This window comes from Natator depressus, chromosome 3 (assembly GCF_965152275.1).
Source record: "Natator depressus isolate rNatDep1 chromosome 3, rNatDep2.hap1, whole genome shotgun sequence".
Taxonomy (NCBI): Eukaryota; Metazoa; Chordata; order Testudines; family Cheloniidae; genus Natator; species Natator depressus.
The window spans coordinates 49,540,743-49,564,302 of NC_134236.1; the positions used below are offsets into that span (position 1 = coordinate 49,540,743).

Here is a 23,560-nt window from a genome sequence, read left to right on the forward strand (position 1 = left end):
GGTGGTGGGAGGCCTGCAGCTCTGAGAGTGTGGCAGGCAGTAGGGCCCGCAGCTCTTAGCTGCTGCTTTCAGCTGGGGTAGGGGGTGGGCTCATTGCTGGTAGCCAGTGGGGGCCCCACAAATCTGAGCAGTGGTGGGTGGCGGGAACCCTGCTGCTCTCATCTGCCACCTGTGGCACAGCCCGCTGCTCTCATCTGCAGCTGCTGCATGGCCCCTGCAGCTCTTAGCCGCTGTGGGGGGAGGGGGTAGGAGCTGCAAGTCCACTGCTAGAGGAGTTGCCCACCAGCCATCTGGCAGGTGGGAGTTGTCTGCTCTCTTGGGGGTGGGGGAACTGAGGCTGGCAGGCCCCTGGAGTTGGGGCTTGGGGAGGGAGCACCCTCTGCACCTCCTGACTCACCATCCAGTTTGTGGGTCAGACTTTCCTGCCTAGCGGTGGCTCTGCCCCAGAAAGGTCACGGTGCCTTCTCTAAGGGTTCACTCCTCAGTTTCTGCTTGGCCCAGGGAGTCTAACCAGGGCCCTGAGCAATGTGGAATTTCACAAAAAAGAGTCACATCTCCTACAAGAAGGGGTTACAGCAATTTATTTGAAGTAAGACCAAGAGAACAGCAGCAAACAAAAAAATGAGCCAAGTGGCAACATTAAGTGCTAAGCAGCGAGCAGAGCAGTACCCTAAAACATTCCATGAAAGTGGAGGAAAGGTGTTTTGTACAGCATGCAATGTACCTATTGATTTTATGAGAAAGGCTAACTCTGGAGAAGGACAAGGGGGCAGGGGCAGTGCGTGGACCCTCCCTGGCCGCCTATGTGCTTAGGGACTCTAGGGACCTGGGAGCCACGGTAAGCGCCACTGGGACCCTGCACCCAAATCCCAACTCCCTCCCCAGCACCCTGCACCCCAAATCTCTGTCCCAGCCCTGAGCCCCCTCCTGCACCTCAAACCCCTCATCCCTGGCCCCACCCCAGAGCCCACATCCCCAGCTGGAGCCCTCACCACCACCTCCCTCGACAGCCTAACCCACTGCCACAGCCCCAAAGCCTCTCCCACAACCCAAACCCCTCATCTACGTCCCCACCCGAGAGCCCACACCTGCAGCCAGAGCCCTCAGCTCCCTCCTGCACCCCAACCCCTACCCCAGCCTGGTGAAAGTGAGTGAGGGTGGGGAAGAGTGAAGGACAGAGCGAGCAGAGGCGTGGCCACAAAGAAGAGGCAGAGCCTTGGGGGGAGGGGCCGGCCGAGGGTGTTCAGTTGTGTGTGTGTAGAAAGTTGGCAACCCTACGCTCAGGTTGTCAGGGTCAAACCAGGCCTAGAACTCAGCACAGCTATCTTTCTTAAAGTAGTGAGCCTCTGTGACAATTTGTGGAATATGTCTGTACAACTTGTGAACTCTAAGTGAGATTACGAACTCTCTCTGTGTACCTTTACCAAGCCACAAATTCCATTTTGAAGATGCAGCTCTTTGTCTTCAGGGTGACCATATTTCCCTATGCTGAATATGGGACACCTGGTAAAATTGCTCAAATTCAAGCCAGTTCAATGGCAATCAATCAGAACTATGCAGTAGCCCCCCACATGCTATAAAAACTCCAGGGCCCACCAGGGGAAGAGGGGCTTCGGGCACAGGCGTAGTATGATTTGTATTTTGGTGGCAGGGGCCAGCAGGGCTCAAGCCAGCTCCATATGGCAGGTCCAGGGAGGCAGCGCCACCTCCACCCCCGATTTACTCAGCCTGTCTTGGTTGTGGAAGGAGGGAGACGCCATTGGCCAGTTGCTGGCCAATGGGAACTGCGGGGTGGGGGTGCGCTTGGGGCAGGGGCAGCATGCAGAGGCCCCTGGCTACCCCTACATGTAGGAGATGGAGAGGGGACATGTATGGAGTGGGGTAAGCCCAGACCCCGCTCCCCAGCAGGAGCTCAAGGGCCGGATTAAAACATCTGAAGGGCCAGATGCGGCCCCCGGGCTGTAGTTTGCCCATCCCTGTTCTAGGGCCTGACCACAGTCCTCTTGATTGCAACTCTCAGAGGGGGTGCCTGACAGGAGATCTGTACCCTAAGACAGCAGCAGTGCCTGGACCCTATTCAGTCTCTGGAGGCTCAAAACAAGCAGAGATTCAGCAGCTAGCTCACCTCATATCAGTCTGGAGGTATCTTTTCAGTGAATCAAACATCCTTCTGTTCTATTTCTAACATTTCTTATCCCTAAACATCTACTATCAGTCACAGGCTTCTAGATCTAAAATGGTGATCTAAGCCCCTCCATTGTGCCGATTGTCTTATCCCAGTCTAATCATAGAACTTCCACTATCTAAAAACAAGGGCAAGTGGTGGTTCTATTGGATTTTCTTCCTAAACTTGTTCGTTAAGATGGTTATGATAACTACCTTTTTTCTCCACTGTTGACAGCATATTAATTTGAATCAGTCACACCAGACTCTGGAGTGCATTGCTTCACATGGGACTGTTAGGGAGATGCAGACTTGGTTACACAGCCACAGGGGTATAGCAGTTTCTAGCAATTTGATGCCTCAACTATTTAATGTACCTACAGAAGCAGCAACATGCTATGCAGCCCAAACACTATTCAAGTAAATAATGTTTACAAACTGCTGTGACACAGCTAAATGTCACTTAAAACAGGTTAAAATTAACTTTCAGTGTTTTTATAGAAATAGCACACACAAAGTATTCATTTTGAAACATTTATTTTTCCACTTGTTTGAGTATGAACTATAGGTCATGTTGACATGAATTTCTAAAAAAATAAGTATATTCCATTTACTTGGGTACATGATGGTGATAAAAGGTTATACATTTGATTTGTTTTAACCATTCATAGAAATATGCAACTTAGATAAGTCACTTATTAGTAACAATGGATTTTTATTTTAGTGATAAGAGCAATATCCCTTTTGGCCCAAACTAATTTTTTGTTTAATATATTTTGACCAAGTTTAGTCAGCAGCCTATTGTTTCAAATGAGAGAGAAGGAATGCTCACTAGACATACTATATCACTATTACCCTAATTCTACTGGTAACCTGAGACTATTTTTAGTATTACCTAAATAAGGTTCACTTGGCTTTTAGGTCATGGTCTCTCCCATCATACAAAGAGGAATTAACCTTTGAATTTTAATTGTTTGAAAGACTTCTCATCTTTCTGTAATAATGTGTTAAGTCTTAAATTTATTACTCTTGCAAGACTCACTGTTAATTCTTCTTACCCATTCTGATTAGGTATTAGGAGTACAATACATACTATTTGTCAATACAGTACAGCTTGAATTTATGAGCCTCAGATTTTACTGAACACATTAATGATCAGTACAAGTGATTTTTCCTTATAGCAATATAGTAAGGCAATTTAATGAAGCTAGCTAACTGGACCAAAGTTGCTCTTCATGTTACTGAGCAAAATTTTATAGAGGCATTTAGAAACCTAATGCAGTTTTTGGTATTATCATTGGAATACAATAAACTTATATATTGTGTAGTTGTAAGCGAGAGTACCCACAAGCAGGTTCACCAGTGCAAATAATGAATTCTCATATTACTGATTAACTGATAACCATCAGACTTATGAATTAACATGTTCAAAGTGCATGTTCACTGAGCATTATGCACTGTATATAGGCACAAGCTCTTAGCAGTACAATGTGTTCAACTGCTGAATTCCCTTTAAAGATACAATCTGTAGAAGTGACCAAAAAAGCTACAGTGTAATATAAGCTATAGTCTAATCACTAATTACAAAGAAGAGTAAAACAAGTTTAAGTGTAATAAAACAAAAACCAGGAAATCAGCTTGAAAATATGGTGATGCACATTTGGACTGAAAGGATAAGCTTTGCCTTTAGGAAACAATGAAAAATCAGAAAGCTCTGAAGCTATAAATTCTATACTTTTTAAAAAGTTAAGTTGGGTTAACCAAAAGAAAATTTAAAATGACTGAACTTGTAACTCAGAGCTTTGTTATTTCCAAAGGAAAATGAATCATAGCCATCCTACTTCGCATCAAATAGCATCCCCTACTGAAAAGTATCATTAAAAAGGCAGGCCTTACTAATGAAGCAAGCCCATTTGCTGAATGGATACAATGAAATAGTAACAGATGTTTCTAAAAATTGCTCCTGTAGTGTATAGACTAGTTTAGTAAACACTCACTTAGCTAAGGCATAAACTAATTACTGAAGTTTTCCTTTAATGGCCTCATCATCAGTGGATAGCAGCACAAATAGTTGTGATAGGGTCCAAGTAATACACCCAGTGCAGAGGGGTCACCAAATGTAATTGGAATGCAGTTAGCCTAGTTCCTACTGTACCTATAGAACAGAACTTCATTAGTTGAGATGGGAACAGTTGTTCATGATACAGTACGTAAGGATACCCAGTGCTGCAGGTTTCTAACAGAGGACCACATCCTTTTCTACAACACTGTCACAATGAGATGCACTGATGGCATTTTGTTACCAGCTCTGTATGTCTTAGTTTTGGAGAGTAAACCACACTGTCTCTCCAAAATATTTTAATTGAGAGTGCACATTAATGTTACAAAAAAAGAAAAACACATTAGTTTATATTAAAAACTAATCATATGGAGCTGTATGAGTACTAATAATTTAAATATGTCTGGTTTCAGAGTTAGAAACTACATCTGAGAGTTGAGTGCCCAAGGAACTCTGCAACTTGCTAGTCTGCTGCTGCATATCTGCATGCTAAAATCCTTTAAATTTTTAATTAGCACAAATGCACAATAGACTATCATCCTAATGTCAATTTGTTGCATTCTGCATCACTTCCAGCCATATTGCAAACTGATTCTCCACAACGTTAAAACATAAAATGAAGAGCCACTTTACAGTGAGAGGTGGGAAGGAAAATAACCACACTACTTACTACCTGACTCTGCAACCACTTACACATGTGCTTAACTTTAAGCATGCAAGTAGTCTCCTTGTAATACATTTAAGCTTCCCTCATATTTGGTAAGTCTCACAAGTTTCAGCCTGGTATAGAACCTTTTGTCAAGTTTTCAATCCTGAAAAAAGTGGTTTATAATGACAGACCGTAAACATAACAGTACAAATGGCAATTAGGTGTAATAAAGGCTCTTATTCTTCAGTACTTTATACAAAGTGAAATAAGGCAAAAACTCAAGTTATAGACAGTTCTGTTTTTTTTAAAACTGTAAAACTGGCAGGCTACTGGCATAATGTAAAAATTTCAACATTAAAAAAGTTTGACAAAATTCTGCACAAATATACACTCTACTTAAATCCTAAAATGTTGAGATGTCACATTATGTATGAGATTGATTCTCTTCCTTACCAAATCCTGCTATCTTACTCATGAAATTGACAAGAGGTAAAATTTGGCCCCATTTATACATCCATACAATGATTAAATGCACTTTTAAAAAAGAAAGGCCTTTATCTAACAGAGTATGTAAGAAACACTGCAGTAAGAACCATTTTTTTTTTAAAATAATAGAAGAGGGATTGAGTGCCTCAATGCCCATCTCATTGCCAGCAATGGGAGATGCAGCAATAGCTTGTCACAGAAACAAGATACTTCACAGGAAATAGACTATATGAACATACAATGCAGCACTTCAGATTATTTTAGTGTCTGTAAGTATCACCACGCACACAGTTTACCCACATATCAGACTGGTACCAAGAGTACATTTCAGTTTTCATGCTCAAGGTCTCAGAAATTAACAAGTTACGCTTATTATATGAATTAATGAAAAGGTAAGTCCCTTCTCCAACATATATACAAAGTACTAACAAGAGTGAAGACTTACTGCATTATGTTTACTTGACAAGAAATTCTCCCATGGTATTGGGAAAAAGTAGAAAAATGATGGACTAAACTGAAAGTATAACTATTAAACCAACCCATTAATGTATAATGAAAATCAGTTACTAATAGGAATTGTGTAGCAATCTATATTGAATACTTACAGCTCCAGGTCATGTAATTTTCACTCTAATACATCCGTTTAAAAACTATTAAAATTCTGAATATCTTAAAGCAGAATATTTTTGCATTTGTTGCTGACAGAGCTTTGTTGTAGAAAATCCTAGAAAATTAAAATTATACAACGCCATACAAAAACAAACAAAATGGATATTTTTAAAATGCATGCTTGGAGAGAACTGGGTGAAAATTTTCAAAAGCATCTTAGTGATTTAGAAGCCTAAGTTATATTGACTTTCAATTAGACTTAGATGCCTGAATGTCCACATAGCATGGCAATGCACACTAGAGTGATGTCATTTCCAAAAGTGCACCAATGTGTTGTGCACTAACTTGCGCATGCAAACCCTGCTGACATGAACTAAAAGTTCCCTACTGCATGTCTATCTTAATGTGCACTAGGGAATTTTTAGTTCATGCTAGCAGGAATATGGGTCACTTAGGTGCAACATGGTGTGCTTTAGGAATCATACCCCTCTAATGTGCATTGGTGCGCTGTGTAGGCAAGCCCTAAGTCACTTCTGAAAACTTTACCCCTTAGATCTGATATTGCAGAATTAGATTTTTAACCCACGGCATAACTCTGAATATGAGACGGCATTAAAGAGGGTCTCATTAGTTTAATGTGTGATTTAGTCTTCAGCTACAACTTGTTGGATCCTCCAGAACTCAGTTTACACCTATTTCTCAATAGAACCTAAGACATTTTGTTGACACCCCACTCTGCAAATTCAACACACTTTTCATAGTTCATGTAGCATGAACATATTAGATGTCAGCAATATATTTTTAGACAGGAATACAATTGAAATTTTATGGGTTCCATTTAGAGGACTGATAGTATCAGAAACAATACTAACTGTTTACCCTTTTATGACTGACACAAACAAACTTTACAAAAATATCTGTAGTGCATTACAAGATAAAAAGGAAAAAACGTTTTTGGCACACCTCTTCTTAAACCTAAGCTTTAAGGCCCAAAGTGTAGTGAGTTAATTAATTAATGAACAGAACTCCTTTGGAAAAAGTCTTATTTGAAATGCAAAATTTTAAGAAGTGAAAATAATTTTAAGGGTGCTATTTTAATCCAATACTGTATCCTCTTGTGTGGTCTGAGTATTTGTACCAAATATCTACGTGTACACCTTACTTAACATTCATATAATATACAAAACTTATTGCACCAGTAAAATTGCCAGAATATGTATTAGTGTAATCTGACAAATATGATGTCTGCCTTTTGCTTCTCATTTTACTTTTCAGAGTCCTGGTTGACTACCACTCTTCTATCAAATTTGCTGGTAAATTTAATTGGAAGGAAGCTACTTCACCTTGGGTCATATTAGTACGTACCAATACTTGTAAGCACTATGCTTACATTTTTAATATGCTTAACAATTCAGCCAAACCTATTACATAGCTTTGTACAGTCCTTCAAACAGGAAAAGCTCATCCAATTTAAACAAAATGCACAGGGGCAACAATGGTTCGAGATATATATATATATATATATATATATATATATATATATATTTTTTTTTTTTTGCCACCGGGGTCTCACTTTACATACAAAATAAACATTGCAACAGCAATATTATTTAAATCCACCATCTATCAAGGATCCTGTAGGTGCAAGGTTTGCGAGAGCACTGGTAAAATACCTCTATAGCTGGCTGTATTCCGTATTTAATTGCACAACTTCATCCAAATGACTGTCAGTCGTTTTCCTTCCGAAAGTGGTTCTAAGGTATGCTGCAACTGCTAAAAGGACTTCTGTTTTTCTTGGTCCTCTGTTTGTTTGGTCTAAGGTTGATGACATCTCCACCATTAAGTGTGCTAGAATTGTGGCCCGAATGACTTCCACCAGCTGTATTAAACACACCTATATAATTTAAAGAAAAAAAGCAGCTATTTCTGTGAATCTCTTTATACCTTTTATATGTTGAATCTTAAGCAAAAGCATTTACTAATGCATAGTAATACATCTCAAACACAAGCTCTTCCTGAACAGTTATTTATTCTTGTGGTCACTTGCAGTTAGAGTTCAATAAGCTATGTTTCTGAACAAGAGCCAGCTGGAGTTAAATACATGCCACTGTGAGGTTTAATACCAGCACAAATTTTACAGCTAAGAAACTGGACAGTAGCATACTTACTCAGATGCTAATCACATGGCAACAAACTTATGTTTAGTTGAGTAATACAACAAACATACATGACAGAGCTTTTAAATTAGCAACTTTGTTGGGATAAAGGAGAGGAAAAAGGGTAGTATAAAAAGAGTGTGTTAAGGAGAAAAAAAATCAGTGGACTCAAAAGTCCTTTAAAGAACTAAAGTTCAAGGTTTCTTCACAAAAGGCAAAGTTTACAAAGCCCTTCTCATTAAATGCCAGAACTTTCCACAGTGAGTCTCTTGTATATCTGCTCCAGCATGACTAACACTAATACTAATTACGTTTAAAAAAAAAGGCAAGTGTCAGGGAAACATCCATTCTCAAGTCCTTACAATGTTTTTCCCAAGAATTGAATAAAAAGGGTATTTCACAAACATTGGCCAGCATTGTTAGTACATTAGTTTGACTATATTACAAAAGGATAATAGACAACATAGTAAGGTAGAAAAAAGCTAATTAGGAGCCTGAATCAACTCCCTGTGACTCCATGGAAGATGGATCAGCTCCGTAGGTAATTAATAGCAGGCTTCGTCAGCATAAAATACTGACTTGCTGCAGTTTATTGTTGCATACTTACCAATTTTGTTACTACTTGTATGTACTACTTCTGGATCTTCAGCTGTTTGTTGTTTGAGCTTTTGAAGATATTTTTCAGCCAAATATTTAAAAACTGAAATACAAAAAAAGATACTTAGAGTGTGAGATCCAAGATAGGGATCTCCACATGGACATCTCTGCAAAGCTTCATAATAGATGAGCTCATCTTAGTATTACAGATTCGTTTTGATAACAAAGCTGAGTTATAAGCACCTGATTTGATATTATGGGTCCCAGTCCCAGATTCCATGTAGGCAGATCGCTGTACCAGTACAGAGCATCACTAACTTCCACAGGGGTCTACCCGGAGTCACTTGCAAGATCAGGGTCATATATAGTTTGTTATGCTTTATACCACAGTGCACGGGTACATACATGTTGTCATAAAGATTACAACTTGTAGATACTGTTAAAATAAGGTAGCATCTTTAAGCATTTACTACACATAGGTCTTACAGCAAGTGTTATAATATAACAGCAATCATGTAAAACAAGATCTAAAGAGAATTTAAAAAAAATTGGGCAATGAGTATTCTCAGTACTAATTTAACTGTTGCTACATTGATGAGGATAGGACTGTGAGTAATCTACTATATGTGGGAATTTTCAGAAGCCATACACAGTATCAACAATTATCTGCAGTTGTTTAGTAATGTACTTTAATAATGCACAAATAGGTGGATTTTTAAATTTGTTTATTTTCCCCTTGCAAATTTATTTACCAGGATGAAAATCTAAGTGAAAAGGAGAAATAGATAGTGCACTTCTGGATCTTGTGTGGCGATATAAGAAATGAGATTAAATGAGAATGACAGAATGCCCTATAAATGCCAGAAAGGCACTGCCTGGAATATATTACTATTATGAAACTGAATTTATGCATAAAAATAGCAGTATTATAGAAGTTGGTACGACATTACTAACAGACAGCTGCATCCATGTTCAAAGTGTTTCAGCAATTACGTTCAACTGTACACTGTTGAACAACTTGGAATCCATAAATACTTAATCTTTATCAGTAAAATTTTCAAAGAGCCTAATTCCCATTGAAAGCCAATAGGATTTAGATACCTAAATCACTTAAGCAGTTTTGAAAATTTTACTTTTACCTTAAGTGTGGAAGAAAAACAGAAGAGAACTACAAGTAAAGAAAAAAATGTTACGTAACTGTGACAATCAAATTTAAGATGTCATTCCTACTGTGACTATAGTGCAGTGCTAGGAAATGAGAGTGGCCAAAAACATTATAAAACCAGTAGATTAGTTTCCAGGCTACACAGATGTGCAATGCTACATGGCAGAGGACAGGACAGAATCCTATATTTGCCATCTCTTACCTTCAGTTACATTTAGGTCCTCTTTCACGGACACTCGGTAGAATCTTAACTTTAACTTTTTTGCCAATGCTTCTGCCTCTTCACTGCACAACAGAAAAAACTTGTAAATACTGATTTGTATATTATACCAGTGTTTATCAATACTGTACACAAAATTATTTGGAATTAATTTAGTCAGAAGATCAGGTGAGGAGGTAGCTGCTCTTTAATTACTTTATGACCTGTCCACTTTAAACAATGAGATGTTTTGCTGGAGCATTCCTTTTCAATTAAGAGTTGTTACATTTTCATGTCTATTTGATTGTGTTTTAAAAAAACCTCCCTGGCAGTAGTGAGATGGGTGTCATAAAAGCCAAAGGGCAGGAGGTTGCAACTAATCAAGAAAACACATCAGGATGGCCTGAATGAAAATTTTAGTAATATGGACAGAGACAAGTAAGATCTTAGAGATGGTCTTACTGGAGTAGAGGCGGGGGGCGGGGGGGGAAGCAGATAGGAAGGGACCAAAGAGCTGGAAAAAATAAACCTGAGGCAAGGTTACACAGGGTGCATTTCAATGAGTTTAGAGAGGAAAGGCAGAAGACAGGGCAGTAGCTGGAAAGAGATGAGGGTGGGTTTTTTGGTTTGTTAAAATAAGGGGAGACCATAGTATGCTTGTATTGTGAGGGGAAAACTTGAGAGTGAAATTTTAAGGAGTTGAGAGAGGGCATGAAAACTGGGACAAGGGATGTCATGAGGTGGGAAGAGATGAGAAGGAAGGTTTACAGAAGTAAAAGAAGTGAGAAATCTCAGTGTTGGTGACACGGATGAAAGAGGAGGTCACATTTGATCTTGTTTATTTTCTCTTTGAAAATCAGTAATATCCTGTGTGGGTGAAGGAAGGGGAAGTTGAGCTTTAGGAGGATATCAAAGGGGGAGAACAGGAAGCGAGGACAGTCAGTGTAGGAAACAATGAGAGGGAGAACTAGTTTAGCTAGACCAGGAAAACTGCAGAACTAAAGGAGGGGAGACTGAATTAATAATAGAATTATTCAGCATGGTCATCCAACTTTCTCCACAGGCACAAATAAGAGTAGAGGAAGTGGATGCTGGGTGGAATGAGAGTTGCAGTTTCTGAGTTTGATTCCAGGGTGAGGGAGAGAGTGGAACAGAATGAATTGACAACTCAGTCTATGGAGGAGAGAGCAGGGAAGAGGGAGCGGAGAGTGACTGAGTTTGTGGATGTTAATGGGTTGTAAATTTCTAGAATATGGAAATATAGTACTTTGATAAAACATGAGTATATGAAAGAACAATTTCAAGAGAAAACAAAAGCAAACATATAAAGGCACATTTTAAAATCTGTTTAACACAGTTTGGCCACTGTGTGCATTCACTAACCAAACTAGAGTATATAACGTGGTTGGGCTACAACCGAGTTTAACAACTATTGTAAAATTTGGGCTGCAGAGAAGGCAGGAACAGTCAGCATGGATTCACCAAGGGAAGGTCATGCCTGACTAATCTAATCGCCTTCTATGATGAGATTACTGATTCTGTGGATGAAGGGAAAGCAGTGGATGTATTGTTTCTTGACTTTAGCAAAGCTTTTGACACGGTCTCCCACAGTATTCTTGTCAGCAAGTTAGGGAAGTATGGGCTGGATGAATGTACTATAAGGTGGGTAGAAAGTTGGCTAGATTGTCGGGCTCAACGGGTAGTGATCAATGGCTCCATGTCTAGTTGGCAGCCGGTGTCAAGTGGAGTGCCCCAGGGGTCGGTCCTGGGGCCGGTTTTGTTCAATATCTTCATAAATGATCTGGAGGATGGTGTGGATTGCACTCTCAGCAAATTTGTGGATGATACTAAACTGGGAGAAGTGGTAGATACGTTGGAGGGCAGAGATAGGATACAGAGGGACCTAGACAAATTGGAGGATTGGGCCAAAAGAAACCTGATGAGGTTCAATAAGGATAAGTGCGGGGTCCTGCACTTAGGACGGAAGAACCCAATGCACAGCTACAGACTAGGGACCGAATGGCTAGGCAGCAGTTCTGCGGAAAAGGACCTAGAGGTTACAGTGGACGAGAAGCTGGATATGAGTCAGCAGTGTGCCCTTGTTGCCAAGAAGGCCAATGGCATTTTGGGATGTATAAGTAGGGGCATAGCGAGCAGATCGAGGGATGTGATCGTTCCCCTCTATTCGACATTAGTGAGGCCTCATCTGGAGTACTGTGTCCAGTTTTGGGCCCCACACTACAAGAAGGATGTGGATAAACTGGAGAGAGTCCAGCGAAGGGCAACAAAAATGATTAGGGGTCTGGAACACATGACTTATGAGGAGAGGCTGAGGGAACTGGGATTGTTTAGTCTGCAGAAGAGAAGAATGAGGGGGGATTTGATAGCTGCTTTCAACTACCTGAGAGGTGGTTCCAAAGAGGATGGTTCTAGACTATTCTCAGTGGTAGAAGATGACAGGACAAGGAGTAATGGTCTCAAGTTGCAGTGGGGGAGGTTTAGGTTGGATATTAGGAAAAACTTTTTCACTAGGAGGGTGGTGAAACACTGGAATGCGTTACCTAGGGAGGTGGTAGAATCTCCTTCCTTAGAAGTTTTTAAGGTCAGGCTTGACAAAGCCCTGGCTGGGATGATTTAATTGGGGATTGGTCCTGCTTTGAGCAGGGGGTTGGACTAGATGACCTCCTGAGGTCCCTTCCAACCCTGATATTCTATGATTCTATGATTCTATTTTACAGTTGCCCGAGTACAAAATGGAATAATTTCTCATTGTGGCCCAACCAGACTATTTATGGGGTTTCCTGCTCATTTTTGAAGGTGCTTAAAAGACAACAGGAAAAAAAAAAAAGAAAACTTGAAGTGAGCACTTAGTCGCCAATCTGGCAAACACATAAGTGCATGAGTAACATTACTCCTGGGAGTAGCACCACTAAGGTTTGTGGAATTATCCAAGCGTGGTTGCAGAATTAGGCGCTTGGTTTGGAAATTTAGTAAACATATGATTACATTAGTCTTCACCATCAACTCCCATAGATTTTGAAAAATAAAAGACTGCAATAAATCCTCTGATTTAAAAAGACAATATGATGAAACTCCTACTTCTTTATACAAGAATCATCCAGGAGGTCAATCTTATTCTGCACAAGCACCGTGGGAATGTCTCCAACTTCAGCCACTACTTTCTCCTTCCAGGTGGGGATTGTTTCAAAAGAGTCCCTGTCAGTGGTAGAAAATACAAGCACACAAGCCTGGGCTCCTAAAAACAAAGACAATTATCAATTAAGAAAGAGAAAAATAAAGACAAACCTATAAAAATATATTTGGGATATGGTGGCTTTTCATTTCATTTCAGAAGGGCAGAGTTTTATTACTGTATTGTGTCAAAATGATGGTTAGGGAGCCTCAAAATAAGATTAATAGACTGTCATCTTATTTTGTCATTAATACTGTTCTTCAAGATAGTTGTCATTCTGCTACCTTTCAAGCTACTCCAGCAGGCAGAGAAGGGGGGGGGGGGAAGAGGTCTGTCTGTTGCTCATTTTTACTAATATGGGAGGCTTCTCAGATACTACAGTAAGAGTCATATAAGTACCTAGGTAATCTTTAATATCTGTAAAGATACTTCATACTGTAAGTATGCCATCTACTTCTGAGATTGTTACATTTAGATTACAAATTCAGGTGAAAAAATGCTGTAGCAATTTGTTTTTTGGAGGTTTTTTGCTTGAAAAGTTAAAATTTTCAGGATTCTGTTTTGTTTTATGAACAAATATTTTTTCCCAAAGAGCTTTAAAAAAAAGTTAATTTCTAATTCATGCACATTTCCCTCATGTCGTTTGGAAGGAAATGACCAAAATTTTACAACATTTATACACAGTGGCAGCAACTCTTTTGCTATTGTGATGGTACTGCCAATAGATTGTCAATGGGCTAATGAATGTGTTACTGGTAAAGTGGCTGACAATCATTACTGAAAATATGAGTCAATGGTCTTTTGATTATCCAGTGGCCCAAAGGCATCAGCAAGCTTGAACACATAGGGAACCTTGAGGATTTATATTCCTTTCAAAACTTCTGTTTAATAGTTACGATTATAATGCTGGATACTTGTTATCCACGTAAATATTTAATATTTTTGTGAGTTCTGCTTGGCCTCCAGGATACCCTGTGGCAGATATCTAACTGGGCACTTTGTGGAAAAATATTTCCTTTAATCAATGTGACTTTTCCAAGTTTCAGCTTCATTGAATATCCCTTTGTTATTGTATGAGAGCAAGCAGAATGTCTCAATCTAGTTTTTCTAAACCATTCATTATTGTGTATACTTTTCTCAGGTCCCTCCTTATTCATTTTCTCACTAAGGTGAAACAGGCACAAATTTTCCAGTCTAATCTTCACCTGAGGATTTTTCCATGACCCTAATTATCCTCATCACCCATCTTCAACACCCCTCTATTTCTGCTATATCTTTTTTCCTATACAGTGACAAAAACTCCACACAGTATGCCAGGTAAGGGCATTCCACTGAGATATATAATGACATTATATTATTTTCCATATTATTCCCTATCCTATTCCTTATGTATCCATCATCTCGTTTGCTTATTTGACCACAGCTACGTATTGGGCAGTGGTCTTAATTGAGGTATCCACAGTGATGTCCAGGTCTTTTTCCTGAGCTGATACACTTTTTTGATTCTAAATTATTTCTTTGTGTAGATCAAATTATTCCCTCCAATGTGTCATTACCTTGTATTTGTCAACACTGAATTTCATCTGCCTTGTTGCCCATTCACCTACCTTAGTTAGGGGTCTCTGAAGCTCAGAAATGCTACAGGGCAGGCACCGCCTTCTGGAAGCCACATCTTGCTCAGTTTTAACACAGTTACTGTGGCTACAGAAGCCTTTTAAGATATCCCCACATCCAGATTGGACTCCTGGGAGACCCCTGCACCATTTCCTTCTGAATGTTACAGCACAGAGGTGACTTGCAACAGGTTTTTGAAGGGAGAATGTGGGAGGGAAGGGTCCTCAAGTGAAGACGTGATTTTTCTTTAAGATTGCTGAAATACAGCCTAAAGTTTAACTTGGCATCAGAGTTAACTGAAAACTTCAAAAGGCCAGATATAGTCCTTACTCAGGCAAATTCCTATTAATGTCAAAAAGAGCTGGCTGGAATAAAAATTAAGTAGAGACCCTTAGAATTTCTCCCCAAGGTATACAAAATGCTATATAATCCTTATAAAGAAAAGATAGTACAGAGCTGCTCACCAAATACAAGTTACAAGTAGGTAGATATAGATGAATTAACTCCTCACTCACACATCTCAAGGCAGATCATCATCCATTTTGATGCACCTGAACTAGATGGCAAACTGCCATATGACACGACACCAATAACAACAGCCACATAGCAGGATAATGCAGAAAGATGGCTATAGAATCAAACAAGCGTCTATGCCAATGTCTTTCAATTTTTCCGCTGAGTGCTATGGCTCACCAGAATTCTTTTCGAAGTCCATTTAAATCGCTATACACTAAGTACTTTTAGAGTGACTTATTTTTTAAATGAGTGGGATATAGGAGCAAGCTATATTATTTCCACTTTAGTTTTTCTTTTTTTATCCATGATAAATTCTGGTGTTGGAAGGACTTGATTAATTACACATACACAAAAAGGTTCTGACACCAAATCCTCCCTCCCCCCCCCCGGCACCTTATCCTTCCGGCTTCAGAAATCTGTCCAGCCATTAGACTAATTATATTCTATCCTATTTAAATGGGAGCTCTGAATTTTGCATTCAATGGCACTTAATGAAGTCTGATATACTGCATGTCTGGGAATAAATGCTCAAGAATCTGAAAAGGTTCCCTCCCATTTGAAAAAAAGAGGAATAGTGTGGTTAACTGAACTGGTTTTCGCATTGCCGTTAAATATAAAACATCCCTACTACTCAAAAAAGAAAGTTGATTAGGTCAACTGTATTACATTTTTCTCAAGTTACCTATAAAAAATAAATAAAGACCAAGATGTAAAATATAGGGTTTTTTACCTCTATAATAGGCCTTAGTTATTGCATCAAACTCCTCTTGACCTGCTGTGTCCCACAACATCAGCCTGACATCTTCATCATTTACTCTGAAATAAATGTTTCATCAACACACTGAATACAGAGACTCAAGACGAAAAAGAGACACTCAGAATAAAGCACACATGTATTAAAATATTTCTCTTCTTTATAATGTATTTTGGATGAGAATGGAAAATAAAAATTTATTTTTCATCATTGATACTGTTTACTTTTTTGCACTTCATTCTGCTTGGACAGAGAAAAAAGGACGAGTCTCGTTAGCATTGCACTAAATCATATGAGCCATAGAGAGACTCAGAGGAGTCCAGTGGCACCTTAAAGACTAACAGATTTATTTGGGCATAAGCTTTCGTTGGTAAAAACCCCACTTCAGATGCATGGAGTGGAATAGTGCAATGCTGTTGAGCTCAAATTTCCAATAGTACAGAAAATGTTCAAAGACAAAAAACAAAAGACAAAAATCATGTTTTTTAAAATTCATACTGGGTTTTACAAATCCGGTGTCAAAAGAAAACCTATGCTCCCGGACAGTGCTCCTTCAACACATTTATTTATTTTATCTACTTAGGTGATCTGTGAACTTATGTTTTTCATTACCTTAATACCTTCTCCTCCTTTAAATATGATTAGATATCATCTGCTTACACTATCAATAGTGTAAGAATCTGAAACAGCTATTTGAAACCATTTTAGATACTAAACTCCTGCTTTCATTTTTAACCACATAACTTATAACAAATGTTTCCTTGTATTTAAACAAGGAATGCAAATAAAAATCAGTAGTTCCACATATACAAACAAACCTTCTTAGACAAGTCATCAAGTATGTCTGAAAGGTTGAGTTTTATTTTTTATTTCAAATTATAAATCTTGTATTTGTGTGGAAAACTGAGTGATCCAATTACTGTGCATATGCTTCACTTTTAGCCCTCTGAACAAGACGTTAAAACAAAAAATCCCCCAGGCTTTAGTCTGGGAGATGGTTTGAGTTCCAAATCTCCACATGCCTGCTAATCACAACAGCACTAAGAAAATAAAGGCAGAAGTAGCATGACAGCTGCTGAATACATACTGAATTTGTCTCTCCAGGAAATCTACTCCAATAGTTTTCTTGTAGTCTTTTGTAAAAATTCCTTTGCAATATCTCTGAATCATACTGGACTTTCCAACTGCTCCATTTCCTACCACCACCACCTTGATGGCCACCTCCATATCCTCCTCCAACATCTCTGCAGCTGAGAACCTCTAGTTACTTCAGGAGCATGAATTTTATCTCCCAGATCTGTAATTGAAGTAAATATTATGTTAATAAAAATATCATAAATAGAAAGAGGTCTTGTAAATAGGCATTGGGCTGGACTCTCAAGATCTGGTTTCAATTTTCAGTTCTTCTACAGACTTCTTGTGTGACTTTGGGAAAATCACTTTGTATCTCTGTGCCTCAGTTCTCCATCTATAAAATAGGGCTAAAAATTAGTGCTGTAAATTAATCGCAGCTAACTCACGTGATTAATTTTTTTTGAGTTAATCATGATTAAAAAAATTAAACGCCATTAAATCGCACTGTTAAACAATAGAATACCAATTGAAATGTATTAAATATTTTTGGATTTTTAAAATATTTTCAAATATATTGACTTCTATTACAACACAGAATACAAAGTATACAGTGCTCACTTTATTATTATTATTTTGGATTACAAATATTTGCACTGTAAAAATGATAAAAGAAATTGTATTTTTCAATTCACCTCATACAAGTACTGTAATTCAGTCTCTTTATCGTGAAAGTAGAACTTACAAATGTAGATTTTTTTTGTTACATAACTGCACAAAAAAAAAAATAATGTGAAACTTTAGAGCCTACAAGTCCACTCAGTCCTGCTTCTTGTTCAGCCAATCGTTAAGATAAACAGGTTTGTTTACATTTATGGGCGATACTGTTACTTGCCGCTTATTTACATCACCTGAAAGCGAGAAAAGGCGTTTGCATAGCACTTTTGTAGCCAACATTGCAAGGTATTTACGTGCCACATATGCTAAATATTCGTATGCCCCTTCATGTTTCGGCCATCATTTCAGAGGACATGTTTCCATGCTGATGATGCTCGTTAAAAAAATAAATACTGTTAATTAACTTTGTGAATGAACTCCTAGGGGAAGAATTGTATGTCTCCTGCTCTGTTTTACCCACATTTCATGTTATAGCAGTCTTGGATGATGACCCAGCACATGTTCGTTTTAAGAACACTTTCATAGCAGATTTGACAAAACGCAAAGAAGGTACCAATGTGAGATTTCCAAAAATAGCTACAGCACTCGACCCAAGATTTAAGAATCTGAAGTGCTGTCCAAAATCTGAGAGGGACAAGGTGTGGAGCATGCTTTCAAAAGTCTTAAAAGAGCAACACTCCAATGTGGAAACTACAGAACCCGAACCACCAGAAAACAAAATCAACCTTCAGCTGGTGGCATCTGACTCAGATGATGAAAATGAACATGCGTCAGTCCACTCTGCTTTGGATCGTTATCATCAGCATGGACGAATGTCCTCTGGAATGGTGGTTGAAGCATGAAGGGACATATGAATCTTTAGCGCATCTGGCACATAAATAACTTGCGACGCCAGCTACAACACTGCCATGTGAATGCCTGTTCTCACTTTTAGGTGACTTTGTAAACAAGAAGCAGGAAACATTACAATTTGCAGGAGATAAACAAACAAGTTTGTTTGAGTGATTGGCTGAGCAAGAAGTAGGACTGAGTGAAGTTGTAGGCTCTAAAGTTTTACACTGTTTTATTTCTGAATGCAGGGTTTTTTTGTATATAATTCTACTTTTGTAAGTTCAACTTTCATGATAAAGAGATTGCACTACAGTACTTGTATTAGGTGAATTGAAAACTACTATTTCTTTTGTTTTTTACAGTGCAAATATTTTAATAAAAAATAAATAGAAAGTGAGCACTTTATACTTTGTATTCTGTGTTATAATTAAAATCAACATATTTGAAAGTGTAGAAAATATCCAAAAATATTTAAATAAATGGTATTCTATTATTGTTTAGCAGCGTGATTGTGCAATTAATCATGATTATTTTTTTAATCACTTGACAACCCTAATAAAAATACTTCTTTTGTTTGTCTTGCTTATTTAGATTGAACTGTTAAGGGCGGGGATGGTTTCTTACTATGTTTGTACAGAGCCCAGTACAACGGGCTCCTATCTCTGTTTGGGTTTCTAAGCACTACCATGATACAAATAATACATAGCCGTAGTAACAACAGGGCAGAGCTGAAAGCACACAGTTTTTACAAAAGATGATAAAAGTTTAGTATTATTTCTATTCTAACATGTACTTTGTGTAAACTCTAAAAATAAGTTATGTTGCTATGTGCCACAAGCTGCTTATGACGCTAGAGCTACTATTAGTCTTAAGGAACTTTACAAATCTGCTATTTGGCAAATACACAATCTACAATGTATTACCTTATGAAAAGGAAGAAATATGCATCCAAAATAAACAAAGGCAAATACATGAGTTTTTGGTGTCTTTTGTTCTTACAGTTAGAAACTTAACTGAATTTGTGGTATCCTATTGACAGAATTTCTCCTTGGCAGCCTCCAAGCCAACAGCTGCCTAAAATGAGAGTTTACGGAAAAAAAGATCTTTTGGTCTCAGCAGGTTGTGTAAATGGGGAAACCATATTCTTCTATTATGCAAATACCTGCATTTTGGTTACAAGAGATGTATTTAGCTTATACTCCTCAGATTCCATTTCTAATAGGTATACCAGGCCTGCTACTGCTTCCACTAAACTCATTTAGACTTTTGCCTTTGACCTCAATAAGAACAGGATTAGGACGTAAATTCACAGCTATTTCCCCTATCTCTGCTTCTAATACCCACATATGTATCTCATACGGATTCCTCAGGAAATGTCTGACTATACAATTAGTAAGTTTTTGATTCCAAAGCCATATGCCTTATACTGATTCTTGTTAATCAGTCTGAACAGCAATTCTTTCCCAGGGAATGAACAAATACCACTTTCAGGCAAGTTTAGGCACTGAAATGGTTTACTTATCCTTTGACATGGTAATAAGCATTCACCAAGACTCAAGTTATTTATTATAGTATATTTAAAAATAATATGTGGGATTGTGTTGTCATGTTTGTACAGCAGTTTTATATTAAGCAGAATTTTCTATCAAACAATTTTTATAATGTTATCATGATACTGCATTTACTTCACAATAGCTTCTATGCTTTCTCAATTTTGTATTTTCTTCCTTTAAAATATTAGGGAATTCTGAATTATTTTATATCAAGAAAATAACTGAAATCAGACTTGAATTTAAAGAATGTCCTCTCCACAAAGTTCAAATCAAAAGTGAAGTGATTAAGGAATAATTACCATGCAAACCCATGTGAAAGTTATTATTTATATTCTGTTAGCACCCACACTGAGCTAGGCGTTGCCCACTATACACAGATTGCCCCTTTAGAAAGTTTTAAAAAAAAATCAAGGTAACTTTGGTATGTTACCAAAATAAGCTGCACCACTGCAAAATCAGCTTTGCTCTGGGGCAGCACCTCTTCATTACGAGTTTACACCAGCATAATGGCAATGATACAAATTTCCATAACTGTAAACAGGACCAAATTACTAGTGTAAATGGGCAAAGCTCACAGACAGATTTTTAGTAACGTGCAGCTCTTGCATGAACTAAATTTCTAATGTGAAAGCACAGAAAAATTTAAACTTAAACATGTTCTGAACATGCTTCATTCTGAGGTGGCAACAAGTACTTCACATACACTTGAAATTAGCAGTGGGTGGTGATGAACAAATCTGAATTTACACCCATAAAATGCAAAGTCTCCTATGAGTAATGAAAGCACTGCTTATTGCAGTATTTGGATATTATAAAATGAATAACTAGCATTTCTATAATATTAAGTACCTTTTGTGAGATAAGTATTTCCCCATTTTTAAAGAAGGGAAAATAGAGCGATAAAGGGACTTGTCCAAGGCCACACGCTGGCAGAGCTGGAATGCCTGATCCCCTCCCCTTTTCTCATCCATGTAAGCAGTGGTGCCACAAGGACTGCAAAAGTGTGGGGGACAAACTTGGCCTGGCTGCCCCCCTCCCCCCCCCATCATGACCATAAGGCAGCTTGGCCAAATTTCAGTGAGTGGTATCGTGACCTGGTGCACAGGTTTGCAACGCCACTCAAAACTGGCCCAGCGCCCGCCCCCTTGACATGACAGAAAGGTGGCCAGGCCAAGGGAAAGGGTCAGTTGTTACACCACCCAGCTCTGGTCAGGGGCTAAGGGACAGGGGCAGGACCCCTGGCCTCCGCCCCACTGTGCTGCTTCTGAGTTCAGGTTCTCAAAATAGGGGGCATGCCCCACATCTAAAAAGTGTGAAGGGATGGCTCTTTAGTTCTTCCATCTCCAGCACCCCTGCATGTAAGCAGTATTTAAGTACCACTGTACTATCTCTTACTGCAGTAAATATAGTTATGACACATATATACATTTTTAGGGAATAATCACAAAGAATAACTAAAATTCCAAGTAAATTGAAGACATTGGAAGCTGTCTTGTCATTTTCAGTCACTGCTTATACTCTATACAGAAAGACATTTATCTGGGAGAACTATCAAGGTATTTACACAAACAAAACTGTAGCGTCCAAACGCTTGTACTATTGGCTTTCTAAAGGATGCTTAGGCTGGTCCCAAGTGTAACTGTGATAAATCCTACGCTTCCCCATTGCAGCAATACCGCTCTTACGGAAACAGGATGATCGCAGCCGGTCTAATACATGCTGCCTCCTTAACCCCTCTCTATGTTGTTCTTTTCAGGGCATTTCCACACTTACTTGCTCCCCTTCCCTAGGTAAAGCAAGCACCCCACACAAGCCACTTTCGTTCCCTACCGAGTCCAGGGCAAGCCAGCCAGCGTACGCCGCGCCCCGTCCGCCCAAACTGCATGGCAGGCAGGGCCCTGCCCATCAGGCACAGTGCGACCCCCAGCGCCGTGTAGCATCCTCCCAGAGCAGGGCAACCCGACCCCGCAGGGGCTGCCTGCCAACTCCCACAGGCGGCAGCAACAGCACCCCCACCACTTCCACCCAGGAGTTCCCAAGCCGTGCGCGCCCAGTCCGCTTCTCCTCCATCTAGTCCCGTCCCATCCCCGCCCCGACCCCGCACCCGAGAGCGTCACCCCGCTCCTCCGCACCCGGCTCCGCGCTCCCCATGGCATCCCAGGGGGCCCGACCCCGCTCCCCCGACCCCGGCTCCCCGCATCCCAGCCCCGCTCTCCCCCTCAAATCCAGCCCCGACCCCGCTCCCCCGACCCCGGCTCCCCGCATCCCAGCCCCGCTCTCCCCCTCAAATCCAGCCCCGACCCCGCTCCCCCGACCCCGGCTCCCCGCATCCCAGCCCCGCTCTCCCCCTCAAATCCAGCCCCGACCCCGACCCCGGCTCCCCGCATCCCAGCCCCGCTCTCCCCCTCAAATCCAGCCCGACCCCGCTCCCCCGAACCCGGCTGCGCGCCCCTCCGGTGCTGCACCCCAGCCGCGCCCCCCGCCCCCGTGGCTCACCGACCCACTCGGAGGCTCAGGCCGTGGGAAGCGGGGGGGCCGCTGCAGGCTGAGCGGCTGCGGCTCCGTCTCGGAGACCCGGAGGCGGGAGGAAGCCGCGCAGCGGAGCCAACCCAACCCGGACGCACATCCCGGCTCCCGCACCCGGAAACACCGTCAGGGCCGCGGGCTCGGCGTGGAGGGGTCCCCGCCCGTTGCCTCCGCCTCCCGGAGCGGCTGCATCCAGCGACAGCGGCGGCCCCTCCGCGGGGAGTAAAGTGGAACAGGGCCCCTGGGCTTCCCTCGCTGTGGTCAGCCCCTGAGGTGGACCTGGGTTTTGGCTCCAGGGTTCTGGTGCAGGCCCGTTATATGAACTAGAACCGGCTGTGGAGCGTGGCATTAAACTATAACAGCCCCTAAAGTAATGGAGGAGAGTAGGTGGGCGGGCGCTGCTCATAGCTGGGTATTTGGGGCATGGAGAGAGCTGATCTGAATGCTTGAAAACTCTCCCAAAGATAGATGAATCCTCCCCAAATGCCAGAGGTAGAGTCAGAGTGAGCCCTGCCTAATCCCCAGTCTAGTGGTCTCCCGACTCTACCTCACCATCCAAAAGAGTGAGACGGTATAGGTGGACTGGCCTGGCCTGCATGGGGTTGCACTCACTAGACTTTGTGACTTGAATTAATGGATTATCATGGAAGATTAGGGTTGGAAGAGACCTCAGGAGGTCATCTAGTCCGTCCAACCTCCTGCTCAAAGAAGGACCAACTAAATCATCCCAGCCAGGGCTCT

At 40.4% G+C, this 23,560-nt stretch overlaps 1 protein-coding gene across 5 annotated transcripts; it reads right to left on the minus strand.

The window, feature by feature from the left end:
- Positions 1 to 2,709: 2,709 nt before the first annotated feature.
- Positions 2,710 to 22,973, minus strand: RAB23 (RAB23, member RAS oncogene family). Of its 5 annotated transcripts, none has more exons than XM_074947888.1 (8): positions 22,794 to 22,973; positions 19,754 to 19,814; positions 17,248 to 17,457; positions 16,137 to 16,222; positions 13,183 to 13,339; positions 10,087 to 10,169; positions 8,730 to 8,822; positions 2,710 to 7,860 (listed from the first exon to the last, which is right to left on the minus strand). In XM_074947888.1, the coding sequence occupies exons 3-8, from the start codon at positions 17,400 to 17,402 to the stop codon at positions 7,721 to 7,723; spliced, it is 714 nt and encodes a 237-aa protein (XP_074803989.1). In that variant the 5' UTR covers positions 17,403 to 17,457; positions 19,754 to 19,814; positions 22,794 to 22,973; the 3' UTR covers positions 2,710 to 7,720. The 5 variants fall into 5 exon arrangements, with proteins under 5 accessions (XP_074803989.1, XP_074803990.1, XP_074803988.1 ...); XM_074947889.1 differs by having other exon boundaries at positions 22,790 to 22,973; XM_074947887.1 differs by lacking the exon at positions 19,754 to 19,814 and having other exon boundaries at positions 22,790 to 22,973.
- Between the last annotated feature and the right edge of the window lie 587 nt (positions 22,974 to 23,560).